Here is an 18,668-nt window from a genome sequence, read left to right as displayed (position 1 = left end):
ACTGCCCTCCCTCAGCTGCCCCCGAGCTGGGCACCACCCCATGGGACACAGACACTCCTCCCAGGCCTGCCAGCCCTCCCTTTCCCACAGTGAGCCAATCTCACAGTTTATGATGGAGGCCCCCCACTCCTAATCCCCACCGCAGCGTCCTGATGGCCACCAGGGAGCCTGACCTCCACCCAGCAGGCCTGGGACAGGGAAGAGATCACGCACAATCAGGTGGGACAGATAGCAGAGCTACGATTTGAACCCAGCCCATCCCAACATTGAAGTCCAGACTCTTGGCTGGGGCCCTTCAAAGCTCTGCGGTCCCCAGGCTCCACACCCACCCATGCCCCCCGCCAGAAAGCAAAGCGAGTGGGTCACAGGCCCTGACGCTGCTCCCTGCACAGGTTCCACGTCTGGCCCTGCTGGCATCCGGCTCACCTTGGTGCTCGCCCTGACAGTGGTCCTGGAGCTGACGTGAAGGCTCAGCCCTGCTCCCTCCATTCCATCTGGCACTGACATCTCTGCAATTGGTTTTCATTTCTTTTCTAAACTATTTCCAGTCTTGTTCTTAGTCTCTTTCTGTCCATGTCTTGGCTTCTTTGGTCAGTTTAATTAAAACAGAACACTTTTCCCCACCTTGGTCTGTGCCTCTGTATTCTTCCTGTTCTATAGCAGCAACTGGGCACCTCCGGACCTGCAGCCTTGGGACGGGCACTGAGGGGGGTGATGAAGGACATGGAGGGCATGCTCTTCCCTGGAGGAGGGGTGGAGGGGCAGCTCCTTGTTTCACACAAATCCAGTTGTGGGAAGTGGCCAGAGACTCTACTCAGGAAATTCAAGTTCCCTCAGGGCCAAGTGTAATAGTCAGCTCTTGCCACAATAATGCTGCATAACAAAGGGACCCAAATCACAGTGGCATGCAACAACAAGCATTTATGATTGTGTTTACGTTTAGGAAAAAGTGGTTCAGCTGATATAGTCTGGACTCACTTGGGCAGCTCTGCTTCAGGCAACAGGCTATCTGGGCTGAATTCTAGGGTATGGGTTGGGCACAGGTCTCATCCATGGTTGTTTGTTCTGGGGCCCAGGCTAAAGGGGCTGTGGCTGTCTGACAGTTGATCCTCTTATGGTAGATCATCATAGCTAAAGAAAAAAAATTCAAACCATGCAAGCGCAGTTAAGGCATCTGCCTATCAGGTCCTTGAACACTCCTTTAGCCAAAGCAAGTCACATGGCCAAGGCCAACGTCAATCAAGGTCACATGTAAGTCAATGGTAGAGGTTCCAGAACTTCCTGTTCAACTACTAGAATATTCCCCATGCCATTCAGCTATTGGAGGGAAGGGCTGAGAGTGTCTGGAGATGGGTGGGGTTGGCCTCTCTGAGCTGTGGCCAAAACCTGAGGGTCACCAAGGAGAGCCCTGGAAGACTGGGTTAATCTGGATAGGAGAAGCTAGGCTGCAGTAACACACTAACCCCAGAGTTTTACTGGATTAACACAATAAAAACTTATTTGGGGCTCATGAAAAGCCCAAGGCAGGTTGGGTAGTCCTCTTCTATCCTGTAGCTAGACCAACTGGAATATGTGGCCTCTACGATCTGCAGGGCAGGGAAAGAGAGGGCTGGAGGATCAGAATGATGGGCAGAATAATAGCCCCCCCACCAAAGATGCTCACATTCTAATCCCAAGAACCTGCGAATATGTTACCTTACCTGGCAAAAGGGATTTTGGCTGATGTGATTAATTGAAGGATCTTGAGATGGGAAGATTGGCCTGGGTTGTCCAGGTGGGCCTAATGTAATCACAAGGGTCCTTAAAAGAGGGAGGCAAGAAAGCAGTAGGAGATGTGATGACAGAAGCAAGAGATTGTCATGATGCAAGGAACGGGCCATGAGCCAAAGAATCCAGGCAGCCTCGAAGCTGAAAAAGGCAAAGAACCAGGTTCAACCCCAGAGGCTCCAGAAGGAACCAGCCCTCCCAACACTTTGAGCTCTATAAGGCTTATTTCAGACTTCTGACTTCCAGGACTCTCTTAAGAGAATAAATTTTCCTTGTTTTAAGCCACTAAATTCGTGGTAATTTGTTAACAGCAGCGAAAAGAAATTCATATAATCACACAGGATGATTTTAAGGGTCAGGCCTCGTAGTGGCATAGACCACTTCTGTCACACCCCATTGACCTAGGGGAACTTGCCCTCTTGTCACTTCCACTGCACTGTATTGGCCAACACAAGCTATAAGGCCAGCCCAGATCCAAGGGGTGCAGGAATCTATTCCACTTTTAGATGAGAAGAACTGCAAAGCCATACTGTATAATGTGCAGATACAGGTCAGGAGGCGGAATTAGGGCCATGTTTACAATCTACAACAACCCCACATTCTGAACTTGATGTTCTAGAATTGTGGTTTCCCATACACCATGACATGCTCTCATTTCAACTGGGAAGCCCAGATGGCTCTTCACTGCAATTTCTCTTTCAAAAATGTAACAACTAAACGATCCATTCATTTGATACATATTTGCCTGCCTGCATCTTGCAAGCAACAGTAAAGAAGATGATTTTCAAGTGTTGAAAGTTCTATCATATCGATTAATATAAACATCCAGGCCAGGTCAGCAGCAACAACTACATTGCACCACCTGCCTCCTCAACCGACTTCCTTCTTCCCCAAAGCCCTGCTCTGTCTCACATGAGCCAGCTGACCCCCCTTCTGTTACCTGCCAGCAATCCTACCTAGGCCAATGTTACACAATGCCTCTGCCTGTTTTCTGGAAGGAATAAAAAAAGATTTGTTCCTTCTTTTTGTCTTAATAGAGGGAAGCCCATGTAGGCATGAAATTGGAATTGCTTTCCCTTATTAACAGTGTGGTCTTTGGGCTCAACTGACCCCTAAAGTGCATTAATATCTCAGCAGCAAGTGGATGAACCACAGAAAGTGGCAGGGGACGTGCCCAGAGAGAGCCAACTGGGAGGCTTGAGGTCCATAGAGGGTAGGGTGGCCGTCTGCTTTGGGGTCTGAGTTTGAGGACATTGAGCCCTGAGCAGGCTGAAAAGGATGGTTTATTCAACCTAGGACTGCAGGGATGGAAGGAGGGCTGGGTGACACCGAGCCCAGCCTGATGGTTTATTCAACCTAGGACTGCAGGGATGGAAGGAGGGCTGGGTGACACCGAGCCCAGCCTGACAGGGAGGCGGATCCTTCATCTATTTGCCCACCTGCTTACTCACTCATCTGACAGACTCTGACCATCCCCCTCTTCGGGCTCTGCGCCAGGCAGGGGAAACACCAAGGCAAGCTGAGCAGATCCTACTGTGAAGAGCACCTGATCCATCCAGAACGACAGATTCGAGGAAAAGAACAACTGAAATGCCATGTAGTAAGTATTGGAACAAAAACGTGAAAGAATACAATAGGGTCACAGAAGGGGTGAAAGATTGTCCTGACTGGACAGGTCAGGGGAGGCTTCCAGGAGGTGGTGACTTCACAGCCAGGTCTTGAAGGAGAGGAAGGGGCATCAAAGTCAGTTCTGCCACCTTCACCATTTGGCTCCAGGTCAGTCAGTCCAGCTGTCGGTCCGTGCAGAGACCCATGCTAGGCCTCCAGGGGGCCACCTCCATCCCCCTCCTGGTCAGCCGAGCCCTCGCTGTTGGGCTCATCAAGGAGAACTTGGCAGTCCCATGCGCAGCGGCCCCAAGGCAAGACCACCCTTCCCTGGCCTGGGGTCCCGAGCTACGAACGCTTGGTCACAGGAAGTGGAGGAGGCACGTGCCGCTCTCCCAGTGCTGCCGCTTCCAGGGCGGGGGTTCGGCGCCTGCTGTACCTCTTCCCTCCGCCTGTGCACCCGCGAGAGGAGCGAGGTCTGGGGTCACCGTCTTCTCAGCCTTGGGGTACTGTGCCTCGGGGCCCCACACACTCCCGAGAGGAGTCACATGCCTCCTCTACCCCAACCCACCTCATGGGGCTGGAGGCGTCCAGCCCTCCTGCTTCCACCCCAGCTGGGCTCTTGGCTGAGCAGGAACAGATCTGGGGACCTGCCCACCGTGCAGGCTACTGTGATGCCAGCAGCCGTCTCCACCAGGGGTCACAGCCACCTTGCTGAGGGGAGACATGGAATCGTCAACCATGGCTCCTACACGAGGACCCAGGGCTTCAGAGTAGCCATCCTGACCCCAGGAAGGCTATACGTTTTATGAAGTGCACACATGTACACAGAGCAGAGAAAACAAAACCAAAAACAAGGGTCTCCGGGCTCTGCCCCTGCAGGGAAGCTGACAGCCCCACATGACGCCCAGATCTGGATGCGCACTTTTACATTTCCAGGATGGGGGGCAGGGATGGGAAGGCCAGTGTCGGGGCTGACGCCCCCAGCAGCCCTGGCAGCTGATGAAAATGAAAGGGAGAGGGCTGTGGTTCTGAGTGATGAGAAGGTGGGTCGGGGGTCGAGTGGGGAGGGAGATCTGGAGAGAGCAGAGAGGGAAACCGAGGATGGGGTTGGCTTGGAGAAGGGGGCAGGGAAAGGAAGGAGAGAGGGAATAGGGACAGCCATCCGAGGAGAGCTGTTTGGGGTGCTAGAGGTCAGGCTCACACTGGGATCGGAAATCCTGGAGAGACAGGAGTCTCCTTGGAGGCATTTGGAGATGAGGGATGGAGGGGACAGAGAAGGGGGTCCCTGGAGGAAGGGATTCTGGAAGAGAACTCTCCAATCCAATTGGGCTCCTGTGAAACTTTCGAAAGAGACCAAGATTCGGACTGAATGAGATGAAGAGAAGTGTTGAAAAAGTGGGGAGTGGATAGAAATGAGACAAGAGATAGAGGAGAGACAGAGACACGCAGAGTCAGAGAGACAGACACACAGAAAAAAGCAGAAAAAAGAGAGAGACACACACAGAGACACAGAGAGACAAAGAGAGAGAAACAGAGAGTGTGATAAAGACAGAGAAACAGACAGAGACAGAGAAATAGAGACAGAGAGAGAGAGACAGAGACAGAGACAGAGATGGAGCTAGAGAGACTAGCCCTGCGGCCCAGCCCAGAGCTGGGGAGTCTTCCAAAAAGCGCTTAAGCCGTTATGTCAGGTATTATGCCCTTGGTTTCCTCTAGGGAAGACAGCCCTGAGTGATGGGTGGAAGGAAATAGATGTGCAAAATACATGCATTTTTTCCAAATGGGCCCAATCATCAGCGACAGGCCTAAATGTCAGCACACACAGCGGAGCCCTGGGCTGCCAGCTGCATCTGACCTTGGGGCTGAGCTTCTCAGGAGGCTCGCCTCCCCTCTGCTCCTTCCCCTCCCCCTCTCCTACTGCCCCAGGCAGCTGTGGTCCCCACCCCAGGCTCCCATTCCCTCCCACCTCTTCCTCCATCGATCCTGGAGATCCCAGGGCCACAGACAAAAAGCATTTTGGAGGAGCCCTTCCCTAAACCGGTACCCCTACCCCCGCCTTCTCAAACTCCACCTCCCCCAGAGACCTTCCTTCTCTGACCACAGGGACAGTCCTTCCCCAGTGACAGCCATAGTTTTGAAAGGCTTTGGGGTTGAAAGTGTTTGAGAGTTCAGATTGCAGCTTTACCACATTCCCACTGTGGGATCTTGGGAAAGTGGCTTAACCCATCTGAACTCAGTTTTTCCAACTATAAAATGGGGATAATTACACAACTTACAGGATGTGTGTAACAAATTAAATAGCAATGTTTCCATATGCAAGAATTTGCATAAATATCAACATTCCTATATTTAGGAATTTACCATATACCAGATCTTCTCTACGTGTTAAGGGCTGTGCTAAGCACTTTGCATGTATCATCTAGTTTGATCTTCACAACAACCTTGCCGTATAGGAAGCATTAGATCCATTTTACAAGTAAAGAAATAGTCTCAGAGAGGTTATGTAACTTGCTGAAGGTCACACAGCAAATAAGTCCTGGAGAAGAGATCTGGACCTAGGCTTGATGCACTAGGTAATTTTGCCTCCATAGGTCAGAAGCCTAGCACAGAGTCAGGTATAGACCAGAAACTCAGTGAATTCAATTCCTTTTCCTTCCTTCTTCCTGGAAGCTCCTCCAAGGCAGATGGTTCTCCTAGATAGTCTACTGATCTCAAGCTGGTCAGTCCAAGATGCAGGACTGTGTGGTAGGTGGTTAAAGAGGTGAGCTCTAGAGCCAAACTCTCCTGGGTTCAAATTCTGGCTTAGCTGTTGACTAGCTGTGTGACCTCAGGCTATTTACATAACCTCTCTGTGCTTGGGTGGCCTGTCTCTAGAATGAGTATCATAACTGTACTCACCTCTTAGGGCTGAATGAGAGAGCGCATATAAAGTAGTTAGAAAAATGTCTGGCGTATAGTATATGCTCAGTAAATGTCACCTGTCATTATCATTCACTTGGCACGAGATGCTAACATTAATCTCCCTCCTTTAGTACTAGATAAAAGAGATCACGTGGTCCTTCCCCCACAAGGTCATTCTGTGCCTTTAAATCAAGCCAGCAGAAGGGGAGGGGAATGGAGAAGAAGGAAGAGAACCAAAGGGAGAGAAACTTAGAGTTACGAACTCAGATTCTTTACAAGCCGTATAAGATAGGACCTATCATGCTCGTTTAATAAATGGAGCAAGAAGGGGGCCTCAAGGGGGAGGGGGACTTGCCCAGAATCACGTGGGTAAAGTGGTGACCCAGCTGGAAATCCTATCCTCTTTACACGCGTCTCCCCTCCCCTCCCAAGCGGGAGGACAGGGCCACTGCACCACCCGCCCTCTGAGGGTACTGCCAGCAGGGGGACGAGTGCACGCAGACAGACACACTTTCCAGTGGCAGCCTCAGAGGACAGAGAGTGACCAACAGAAAAGGGAGAAAGGAAAGGGGCAGGCTTGCACTCCAGACCCTCTGGGTGCTACATTAAGGTCCTGACCCCAACTCCAGAGAAAAGACCGCTTCCTTCCAGCTAAAGCAGAAATGTATGTTGAGTCTCAACCCATATCCCAGCTGGGAAACAGAGGCCCCGAGCAGCTCATCCGGGGTTACAGCAGCTTAGTGGTGACGTGAAGATCAGAAACTGGGTTGACTCACCCCCCCATCCCTTTTTCTGGAATTATACTCAGTGATTCTGCCTGGTAAAGAAAATATGGGCTTCCCTGGTGGCGCAGTGGTTGAGAGTCTGCCTGCCGATGCAGGGGACATGGGTTCGAGCCCTGGTCTGGGAGGATCCCACATGCTGCGGAGCAACTGGGCCCGTGAGCCACAACTACTGAGCCTGCGCATCTGGAGCCTGTGCTCCGCAACAAGAGAGGCCACGATAGTGAGAGGCCCGCGCACCGCGATGAAGAGTGGCCCCCGCTTGCCGCAACTGGAGAAAGCCCTCACACAGAAACGAAGACCCAACACAGCCAAAAATAAAAATAAAAATAAAATAAAATGAAGAAAAAGCAGCTCACTCTCAAGCATGGTATCATTGCAGTGCCATTTAAAAAAGAAAAAAAAAAAAAAAGAAAATATTAACTCAGCCATTAGGTGCCCCTTTTACCTCTTTGGGGACCTAGGAATCTGTGCCAGGGAGGAGTTCCAGGGCGGGCCAGTCTCAGAGAGAGGGTAAAAAGCTTCTGCAGCCAGGGTGGGCTTCCCCAAGGGATGCGGACCATGCTGAGTAGGGGCTAAGGTCTGAGCCTGGTGGCCCCTCCTGCTGCCACCTCCTGGGATGGGAGCCGTCTACCTCGGGGGGTACCCCACCCTCAAAGGCAGTGACCTTTATCCCACCCAGAACCCTCCTAGGCTCAGGACTCTGTTCCAGGTTCTAACAACTCCAAGGGCTTTTGTTGGAGGCTCTGGCTGAGGTCCTGCAGGAGTCCAGGTTTGAAATAACAACTTTGCTTCACTGGGCACCTGCTTCCATCTTGTCCTTTTTTCTCAATTTCCCCTAAAATATATATATGAGTGAGTGTGTGTGTCTGTGTGTGTGTGTGCTTTGAGGTTGTTCCTGGGAGACTATTAACTAAGAATAATTTAGCCAAGAAATTTGTTATGTTAGAATTACCAATTAGATATGATTATAACTTGCCATGGCTAACACAGCACTACTGTTGGAAATCTGAATCCCATTAAAATCTAATTAGCATATATTAAGTTGAAGGCTGTTTTACTGCAGTGCACCAGCAGGTTTGAGCGGTGCCGGCCCAGCACATGGACTCACTGCCCACTTTGGCATGCGGGCCACGTTGCCCATGGCACCCAGGGGCGTGTCAGGAGGACCCTGAGCAGCTTTTCTCTTCCTAAGCTGGGGACCAGATGGTCCATGCCTACAGACAGGGCCAGCTCCGAAATTGGACATGACATTCAAGGCTCTGTCCGTGGTTGAGATGAGTGGCCAGAATCCAAGGAAAAGCATCTTTGATTGTGGCTAACACAGGGTGCTCTGGGGTCAGGGCTCTGGGCCAAGAGGATGGGGAGTGATTTTGGCAGCCCCTGCGGGCAGTTAGCTTCGGGGCTGAAAGCTAGCATCACAGATGGATCCTTCCCTGGGCTTAAGGGCATGGTGGGTCCTGATGTGAGGACCTAACTGCTATCTCCTCGGACCTAGAAAGCCCCTGGCCCAGGAACAGAAAACACTTACTGGGCTCCTACAGCGAGGCCTACTTTCTTGTTCTCAATCCTCATAAGAACTCCAAGAGAAAAGTTCCAGTATTGTGCCCATTTTATACACAGAGAACTTGAGGCTTAAAGAGGTTAAGGAATTTTCTCAAGATCATGTAGCCACTAAGTGGCAGAATCAGCGTTTGAACACAGGTGACTGTTTTTTTAAAGCTCTGTCTCCTAACAACTCGTTGCCAGAATGAATGAGGTCCATTGTCAGGTCCAGGTCAAGCTTGATCCATGCCCTCCGCTGCCAGCAGGGGGAGGCAGTGAAAGAGTAGGGAGCCTTGGCAGAGTGGGATGTGTTCATGGATGTATTAATGTCAGCTACAAGGTCACCAGGGGATATTCCAGGTGCAGAATAAGACCCCAAAATGATGCTCCATGGAGATTTTCTGAATGCAATCATCCCAATCAATGGTTTTTTAATTTTTTAAAGGGGAAAAAAATCTTTCTTTTGTGCAAAAGCTAATAGAATGTAGCAGATTAGATGACTGCGCAGTAAATATTGCCTCCCTCCCCACCACCTTCAGGATGGGGTGTACTTCCCCTTCCACGCCCTATTGATGTTAGACATGGCCATGTGGCTTGCTTTGGCCAACAGGATGTTAGTGGATGAACCAGGAGCAGGGACTTCAAATATGCTTGACTGTTAGGCCTTCCCCCTGGCACATCTGCCATCACCAGGAGAACACACCTTGGGTAGCCGAGGTCCAAAGAGGATGAGGGATGCATGGAGCAGACCTGGCCCCAAGGCCCAGCTTGAAGCCAAGTCCAGCAAGGCCAGCCTGAGCGACAGCCCCGTGGACAATGAGTAAGAAGTGAAGGCTTCTTGTTAAGTGCCACTGAGGTTTGGGTGGTTGTTACACAGCAAGAGCTGACTGATGTACCCGGGACGCCATTGTGAAAAAGACGAAAAGCAAGCTATCCCGATCAAGCAAAGAGACAGGACAGAGTCCTGCTCTCACCGCACAGGCCCTTCCCCCTCCATCATCACCAGCCTTATTTCTAACATTGTCATCAAATGCTTTGCTTCAGCTGGTTTAGTCCCTCAGCCCCAGCCCCTGGCCACACATCACTTCTGGACGTCCGCCCCGCCTCTGTTCCGGTTCCCCCATCACCCACTCTGCCTCCCACAAAACACACTCAAACTCAGTAGGGCCCTGGGACCTGCCATACTCATCAGCCACCTCCTCTGGGAAGCCCCTGGCCTCCACCCTGCCCAATTTTGAGGCTCTTTTACCTTCTGCCAGCTGGCTGGGAAGGGGATGAAAAGTGGACAGAGGCCTCCTGAATTGCTTGTACCATTCTGTACCCCACACTCCTACTGTTTCCCTGCACAGGGTCGCACCTGTGTCCCCAGACGCCTTCCACATTTTCCTCCAATAGCTGGACCAACTCCCTGCCCCCAGCCCCAATCCCACAGGAGGAAGGGGAGGCCCAGAGAGGCACGGTGGCCAATGGAGCCACACAGAAAGCCTGAGCCACGCATTCTCCCCGGTGGCCTGGGGCGCTCTGGTGCTGGGACTGAGCTATGCTCGGGGAGAGAGATGTGACCTGAAGGTTGGGGCCAGGCCTGGGCAGGAGCAGGTGTCACGAGGAGACAGAGGGAGGAGTGTAATGGGGAGAAAATCAGAGATCAGCTCAGGGGTCCCCAGCAGAGGCCTGAACAGGCCGGCCCTGCCCGCCTTGTGGGGCCGCCGGAGCCTCTGAGCAACTCCCACTCCTTAGCCTCTGTGCTGTGCTAAACTTCCAATAAAAGAACCGCTTAAACCTCTTCTGGGCTCAGCTGGTATGAGGCCTGGGGACGGGCAGAGAGACCATATCTTGGGAGCAGGCAACACCACGTCCCAGTCACCTTGGGCACCAGCCCAGCAGCCTGGGGCTTACAAATCGAGAGGAGAGGACCAGGGAGGAGACATCTATATTGCTGTGCAGGGGCTACTGTAACAAGGCATCACAGACTGAGGGGCTTAAACAACAGAAATTTATTTCCTCACTTCTGGAAGCAGGAAGTCCAAAGTATCGGCAGGGTTGGTTCCTTCTGAGGGCTCTATCCTTGGCTTGTGGTGGCCACCTTCTCCCTGTGTCCTCACGTGGTCATCCCTCCTTACCTATATCCTAATCTCTTCTTATAAGGGCACCAATCAAGTTGCACTGGGGCCCGCCCTAATGACCTCATTGTAACTTAACTGTCTCTTTAAAGACTATCTGCAAACACAGTCGTGTGCGAGTTAGGACTTTAACATATGCATTTGGGGGGACACAACTCAGCCCATAACAGCACCGCTCAGACTGAGAGGCCATGAGACCGACTCCTCTGGCCCCCCTGAAGCAAGGCAGCAAAGGACCGCCCTGGGGACAGCGGGGAGGGGCTCTGTCCTGTTCATGCAGGGCTGTTTCCTTGATAAAACTCTGCCTACACAGTGATAGGAACAAGCCAGTTACAGCTACAGGCCACAGAGTGGATGGAGGCCCCAGACGTGCAGGTGAGGAGAGGATGCCGGACACAAAGGAACATGCCCTGAGTCCACACACACAAAGTCCCAAAACATGCAAAGCAAGTCTATACTGTTGGAAGTCAGGCCTCACCGTGGTTACCCTGGAGGAAGGGGAGGTGACTGGAGGGGGTATGAGAGACCCTTCCAGGGTGCCAGTCATGTTCTGGTTCTTAATCTGGGCACTGGTTCCAGGGCTGAGTTCCGTTGGTGAAAACCCACTGGGCTATCCACCGAAGGTGTATGCACTTTTCAGTTTAGTGAATAGTATTGTGCCAGTGTCAACTTCCTGGTTTTGACAATGCTCTGTGGTTATGTAAGATATCATTGGGAAAGGCTGAGTAAAGCGTGGGAACCCTGTACTATTTTTACCACTGCTTGTGGGTCTCAAATTATTTCAAAATCATTTTTTTTAGTGCTCTAAGTAAAAATGATAAAAGCAAGACATTTTAGGTTTATTTTAAGGTTTTGCAACACTTCCAGCCCCAGAGGAGTTGAAGTAAATTTTAAATTAAAAAGCAAACAAAAGAGTTATGCACTTTTCCGTGTGTATGTTACAGTTCAATTAAAAGTTAAAAAAAAAAAAAGAAAAAAAGCTTCTGCCAGTCTCTGAGCTTTTCTAAAAGGAGAGGAGAGAAGTAGCATTCATGGAGTACATTTTACGTGCTGGATATTTCTAGGCACTTAACCCAAGTTAACCCATTCATTACTCTGAGTTGGGGGGCGGTCACTGTTGTGTCCATTTGCATATGAGGTAACTGAGGCTCAGAGAGGCAAGGGAAGCTGCCCAATGACACACAGCTCATTCAGGGCTCAGCGGAGGTTCACACCCAATGCTGGCTGCTTCAAGACCCCTGCTCTTGTCCCTGCCTGTGCTTGGGCCACTCAGAAGGACACCTCTCCCTGCTCTGCTGCCCTGGACTGCCCTGCCCAGCCTTGCCGTGGGGCAACCCCCCCCCCAAACGCCCTCCACTCCGACTCACAAAGATGCCGATGTAGAGTTTTCCAAGGGATGTCCGCCCCACCTGCCAAGCACCCTGGCTGGCACTGACCCTCGGACCCTTATTAGCTCCATTAATTGCAGTGTTGAGTATGCAGCTCTCTTTCCTCGGGTCCCCGCGGACCCTGAAGCCCATTGCATGCTGGGCCCCCTCCCTGCAACACATCTGTACGCCCTCAGCACCGAAGTCCCCGAGACCCTTGGAGCTTGAACAAAATTAACTCATTTATCCAACCAACCCAGTAGGGAGGACTCCTTCTCATTGTCATGGGTCCTAACATTAACCTGGTTTAGCACGTCCTCTGAATTTTGGCTCAAGCAGCACTTTTAGGGACTTTCAGGCACCTGGGAGCCAAAGAACAGCTGGAGGAATGGGAGCTGGTGATTATAACTCCAGCCTCAAAGTTCGTCCCTCAAGATGGACTGAGGTCAAGGGCGAAGATGAGCCGCCGCTGACCTGGGGAGCCGGTGGCTCCGGGTTTGGTACCCGGCACTCAACCTGTCTGGGTCCTCCTGGCTTGGCAACCACCCAGAAAATGCCATAGACTGTTCTGCAGGATGCTGACATGTGCTCTGCCCAAAGGAGGTCTGCGAGCTTACAGGCTGGAGAAATTTTCCACTACTGAAGGTCTTCTCAGAGCCCTTATGGTGCTAATATGCTGCAGAGTCTCCAAGATGGACCCATCCAAGACAGTGTTCTCTGCTCTCCTTTGGACAGTCCCTCAGAGAAATGCTGGTTCCAGGCCTTCAGCACAGATGTGTCTCGGGGGCAGTTCTGGAACAAGATGAGAAAGGAAAGAATTTGCAGTGGTGGTAAGGTAATGGGCAGGAGTACTACTGTTCCCATTTTGCAGAGGGGGAAAACTGAGGCTCAGAGAGGGAGAGAGACTTGCCAAGTCAGCAGGCAAATTCGTGCCAGAGCCAGCCCTCAGTCTCAGCAAAGTGTTCTTTCCACTGCCCAGGGCCAAGGTCAGGTGGGTGGAAATCTACTCAGAGAAGATTTTTCAGGGTTCCTTGGTGGGAATGATGTAGTGTCCAAACTGTGTACCAGGCCTGGGAGGAGGAATCAGCAGAGCTACATCATGTATAACTCGCCTGTAACATTTCCAAAGCTCTTTCAAAACTATTCGTTATCTTTTCTTTAACAAAATTTTGTCATTATCTTTTTTAATCTTTACAACCTTTCTTTAAATCTTAGGCATTAGAGCCTCATTTTAAAGAGAAGGCACATGGACCTCAACGAGGCGATGTGATTTGTCCAAGGTCTCAGGTCCCATTGATGCCAGAGCAGGGATGTCCCTCCCGGTGTCCCAAGATCCTGAGCCCTGGCCGGCTCCCCATCCACACTCTGGCCCCTGCCCTCCAGGGCAGGACCTGGGTCTTGCTCAATTCAGTGGTCCCACCACTCCCACCCCAAGTGCCAAGTTGTCCAGGGGGAAGCCCCGGCTCTTGGTGCAGAGTCCCCCAGGGGAGGGCACTAAAGGGGCAACTTGGGGTCCAAATCTTCGTGCGTCCAAGGAACTGCCCCTCCCAGCTACTTCTCTCCTTCTTCCTCATTACGTCCCAGCCAAGGTCAAATCCTGGTCCAGCAGCCTGGGCATGGCAGGACTCCTTAAAAGAGGGGGCTTCTCCTTTCTGCTTAGTTAAGGAGGAGGTTACCTGAGATATGAATTTCACTTCCTTGGGAGGAAACGTATCCTCTCTGTTTTAAATCAGGAAGCCAAGTTCAGAGTGAGCAATTAACTTACCATGAGTCACACAGTAACCAGAGATGGAGTTGGTCGACTGAGCTTTATCCATCATAATTTACAGTGCCTAGGAATCCTCTGGAAGGAAGTAGGTGGTGCAGACAAACATTCACATAGTAGGCCTGAGACTGCTGTCCTTTGAAAGGCCTGCTTGCAGGTTTGGCCCTTGGCTGGCCTCTGGGAACTTGGGTTTGGAGAAGGTTCCAGCTGATAAGAGCAGCTCACATTACCTGACCTGTCGTGCAAACTACGTGCTTTAGGCTGAACCCCTGCTTTTCTTCTGGGAGTCTGGAACTTTGGAATATGCCAGGCAGAAGATGCCTGCATGACCAGCCCCTGGTACCATCCCTGGGCACCCAGTCTCTGAGGAACTCTTCTGGGAGACAGCATTTCACATGTGTTCTCACAACCCAGTACTGGGGGCATTAGCTCGCCCTGAGGGACTCCAGGGAAAGGCTCTTGGAAGTTTGCACCTTGTTTCCTCTGGACAACCCTCCCAGGCTCCTTTTCCCTTTGCGGATTTTGCTGTTTCCTTCCACTGTAGTAAATCAGAGCCGGGGTAGGCTGAGTCCTGTAAGTCCTCCTAATGAACCATCACACCTGGAGGTGGTCCTGCCCCCACCGCCCAGCCACGGGGACATGTTACAATGCAGATTCCGGGTCACAGGCTCCATGAGTTATGATCAGTGGGTCTGGGAACGAGGCCCGGGAATCTGCACACTTGCACATACTCTGGATGGCTCTGAGACCAGGGGTCTGCAAACCTTGCTTAGAGAAACACCACCTCTTGGTTCTAGGGTGGCCATTTCATTAAGGAAAGTGTTGCCTGGGGAGCCTTTCTCTGAAAACTCCGCAGCTCTCTGGGGAAGGAGGACCATGGGGCAGGGGAATGGACCAGAAAACTTTGGAGTTATCTCTGAGATACTGCGTCACCTATTTTCTGCCTTATTCCGCTTATTCCCATTTTTCACCTTATTCCTCTCTTCTTCCGAAGGAGAGCCCAGAGCGTGAGCCTGAAGCTATTTTCATGCACTGCCTCTGTGTCCTGACTGCACTTCATCGTGGCCAGTGGGAAGAGCACCTTCCCTAATCACAGCCTGGAAGCTGTCAGATGAAGAGGCTCAGAGGAGCGCTGGGGGAGAGGGAAGAGGGGTCTAACCGGCTGCCAAAGAAATGGGACTGATGAGGGGAAACTGGACGCTGGGATGGCAGTGCCTTTTCAAGCCTCCTATCTGGTGGCTCTCCCTGCCCGGGCTGGAGAGGCAGGGGCAATCAAAGGCCATTTCTGGCCAAATAAACATCATTCTCAAGGTGCTAATGGCGGCTGATAGAAATGCCCAATCGTCCTGACTCGGCCATGTCACTGTCTGCTTTTGCATCTACACTGGCCGGCAGTTTGACCTCTGTGCACGCCCAAATTCCTCCCAGTTCTCCAGCTTAAAAAGATTAAGTCATCTTCAGTGTGCCTTAGTTTAGTGGGCTCCAGCATCAATGCCTTTTTTTTTTTTTCAGAGCTGCGCGGATTCATTGAATTGATTCAGAGCCATGCTAATACAATGAATATTCACTGAGCACCTACTACATGCCAGGCACTATTCTAGACTCTGGGGATGCAGCAGTCAGCAAACCAGACAAAAATCCCCACCCCTGTGAACCTGACATTCTAGCGTGGGAGGCAGACAATAAGCAAAGTAACTAAGTAAAATATGCCTTAGAAAATACATTCTATAAAGCAAGAGTCCCCAACCTTTTTGGTACTGGGGACCGGTTTCGTGGAAGACAATTTTCTACAGACCGGGGGACGGAGCGGGGATGGTTTCGGGATGATTCAAGCACATTGATTTATTATGGTCTCCAGGCAGTCAAACCTCTCTGCTAATGATAATCTGTGAGCCTAGCAGCTCACGTCCCAGGTTTGGCCCGATAATCAAGCCAGGAAAGACAGACAGCCTGCAGCCTGGTTCCCCTGGAGAAGCTGAGAAGGCAGAGGTGATTACACCAAGAGGTAAACTGAGTCCAGGCCTGCAAAGAAGCTCAGCAAACAGAGGTGACAATGGCAGCAAAACCATGACACTCTGCCCTTGCCCTGCAGAGAGTACAGGAGGACCGCTCTCTGCACGGCCCACGCAGAGGCTGCTGACATAACAAAGGTAAGTGATTGCCTGTCCCCATGAGCATCAATTAGCTCCTCGTCTTTCGAAGGGTTTTCACAACGTTACCTGGAAGCAGCCAAACATTCAGCACGGGCCTTTGTAGAACCAGGAAGGTGGGCTGGGGGTGATGTCCTTGGCAGAGTCGCTGGCTCCATACTCATGGTGCCCCCGACACTGACCTGGCCAGAGCAGGGACCTGGGTGGACCAGGGGAGGGCCACCCCAGCCCAGGGGAGGGGACCCCACTTCTCCGATTGCCAGGTGCTCCCGGGAACTGTGAACATCACCCCTGCACTTTGCAAGGTCAACACAGAAGATAGATTCATCCCCTTCCTTATCCCAGGTTTGGAAACCGAGGCACGGAGCAGAGAGGGGCTTCTCAAGATCCCAGGCTGCTTAGTGACAGAGGCAGGACTGCAACCCAGGGCCCTGACCCTGGTTAGGTGTCCTGCCTGCTACCCACCAACCCAGCTGGTTTTGAGGCTGATTGCGCCTGACCCTGAAGGCTTCTCAGAACGTTCCTTGCTTTGGAGCCCCTCCTCTGAGCCCCCACCAAAGAGGAAGGTAGTTGAAGCTAAGGGGGCTCTGGTGTTTGGTTTGCCAGCTCTGTCTGAGCCCTTTGGCAAGTGACTCACCTTCGCTGGGCCTCGTCATCCACATTTCAGAGATGAGGAAACTGGCACGTGCCTCATACGGTTTCTGCGAGGATGGAATGAAGTCAAGAATAAAACGCACTTAACGAAGCAACGGGGAAAGATGTGTTCTGTAATTACAATACATTGTTTATGATGATGATATGCTTATACAGACTCTAGGCCTCACACAAGGGGCTTCCAGATCGTCATTTCCAACTCCATCACTGCTGTAATCAATTGACAAATCTGGTGGGCCACCCATCCTGGGTACAAGTACTTTGGGGCTGCAAAAAGTACCATTCTCCCAGCTGCCCTCAAGGACCCACGGTCTGGCTACAGATAAGAGGCTCATGGCACACAGTCGGGGGCAGATCCGTGCCAAGCTGGGGGTTGATGACAAGGAGTCATGAGAGGTCAGAGGAGGGAGAGAGAGCTGATGTAGGGAGAACGGAAAGGCTTCAGCCAGGTAGAGGTTTTTTAATGGGAGGGAGTATCAGATTCACCAAAGGCAGAGCATGACCAGAGCTTCAGGTGCCTGGTCTCCACCGCAACCCATCCTGGAGAGGAGCCCAGGCAGTTTCCTTCAGCAAGCTCCCCAGGGTATGGCTGCAGGTGGCGCTTCCAATCTTACCTGCCCTCCCTCTGCTCCCAGGCCTGGACCATTTGACCTCACACCTCCAGGCCTTTGCATTTGCGGTGTTCCACACCTCAGGGCTCTTTCTTCTCTGCCTGGCTTTCTCTGTGTGCACCTTTCAGGACCAGCCTCGGAAAAGCCAATTACACCCTCCCTGTCACCACCACCTGGGCACACCTGGACCACGTTCATCCCCAAAGCAGAATCCAGGCTCCGGACTCAGGCTGACTCCAGCTGGAATCCCTGATCCTCTACGGATATATTGTTTGGGCAAATAAGTCAACTTCTCTGAGCTTCAGGATTTTCAGCTGTAACATGAGTATAAAATATTCTCCTAGAATTATTGTGGCGATTACAGGAAGTAATGTATACAGAGTGCTTCATACAGGAAATGTTCAACAAATATAAGCTAATATATTAGGAACATTAATAATTAGAGTAATAACAATGACATCTGTTGGCATGTGTCTCCCCCGCTAGACTGGAGATCCTAGGGGGACCGTATTATATCTCTTTATTGCTCCTGGCTTCTACCATTAGGCTTGACATAAAGTAGGCATTCACTGTTGACCCTTGAATAACATGGGGGCTAGGGGCGTCTATCACCCCTGCCCCGTGCAGTTGAAAATTCACATATAACTTTATAGCCGACCGTCTATATTCATGGTTCTGCATCTGCAGATTCAGTCAACCTCAGATCGTGTAGTACTATAGTATTTACGGGAAAAAATCTGCATGTTAGGTGCCCCTCGCAGTTCAAACCCATGTTGTTCAAGGGTCAACTGTAGTGAATGAATGAACTCATGCATTAAGGAGCTTGGGGAGGTCAGGGAAGGCTTCCAAGGGGAGATAAATACTGATCCAGGCTGGAGAAGATTTGGAAGATTTGAACGGTATATCAGTTAACTATGGCTTCAGTTATGCTGTGGAACAAGCAAGCACCAGACCTCAGTGACGGACAACAGAAAGCATTGATCAAGCTCCTCACTGCAGATTGGCTGGGGCTCTGGGATGAGCTGGGCTGTACTGGGGCGGCTCAGCTAGGGCTCTGCTCCCCAGGTCTCTTATCCTTCTCCTGGGGACAGCAGGCTAGCTCAGGTGTGTTCTTCTTGAGACTGGCAGAGGACCAAGGGGAGAGGTAGAATCATGCAAAGCCTCTTGAAACCTGTGCTGACTATTCACAATAGCCAAGACATGGAAATAACCTAAATGTCCACCAACAGATGAATGGATAAAGAAGCTGTGCTACATATATACAATGGAATACTACTCAGCCATTAAAAAAGAATGAAATAATGCCATTTGCAGCAACATGGATGCAACTAGAGGTTATCATACTAAGTGAAGTAAGTCAGACAGAGAAAGACAAATACCATATGATATCTCTCATAT

The 18,668-nt window shown here is 51.2% G+C and overlaps 1 protein-coding gene and 1 long non-coding RNA gene across 3 annotated transcripts in view; both read left to right on the top strand.

The window, feature by feature from the left end:
* Window positions 1-623, top strand: part of IGSF21 (immunoglobin superfamily member 21) — a 247,772-nt gene extending 247,149 nt beyond the window's left edge. For both annotated transcript variants that reach the window (XM_082451740.1, XM_082451741.1), the window contains exon 10: window positions 393-623. In XM_082451740.1, the coding sequence (XP_082307866.1) occupies window positions 393-466 (74 nt within the window). In that variant the 3' untranslated portion in view covers window positions 467-623. The remainder of the gene's footprint in view (window positions 1-392) is intronic.
* A 2,718-nt stretch (window positions 624-3,341) lies between these two features.
* Window positions 3,342-16,629, top strand: LOC309655882. Its single transcript, XR_014261037.1, has 3 exons — window positions 3,342-3,367; window positions 14,850-16,005; window positions 16,351-16,629. It is a non-coding gene; the product is annotated as an uncharacterized lncRNA (long non-coding RNA).
* The last annotated feature ends 2,039 nt before the right edge of the window (window positions 16,630-18,668 follow it).

Source organism: Balaenoptera physalus (genome assembly GCF_965194825.1).
Source record: "Balaenoptera physalus genome assembly, chromosome: 1".
NCBI classification, from domain to species: Eukaryota; Metazoa; Chordata; class Mammalia; order Artiodactyla; family Balaenopteridae; genus Balaenoptera; species Balaenoptera physalus.
This window is presented reverse-complemented; position numbering and strand designations above follow the sequence as displayed.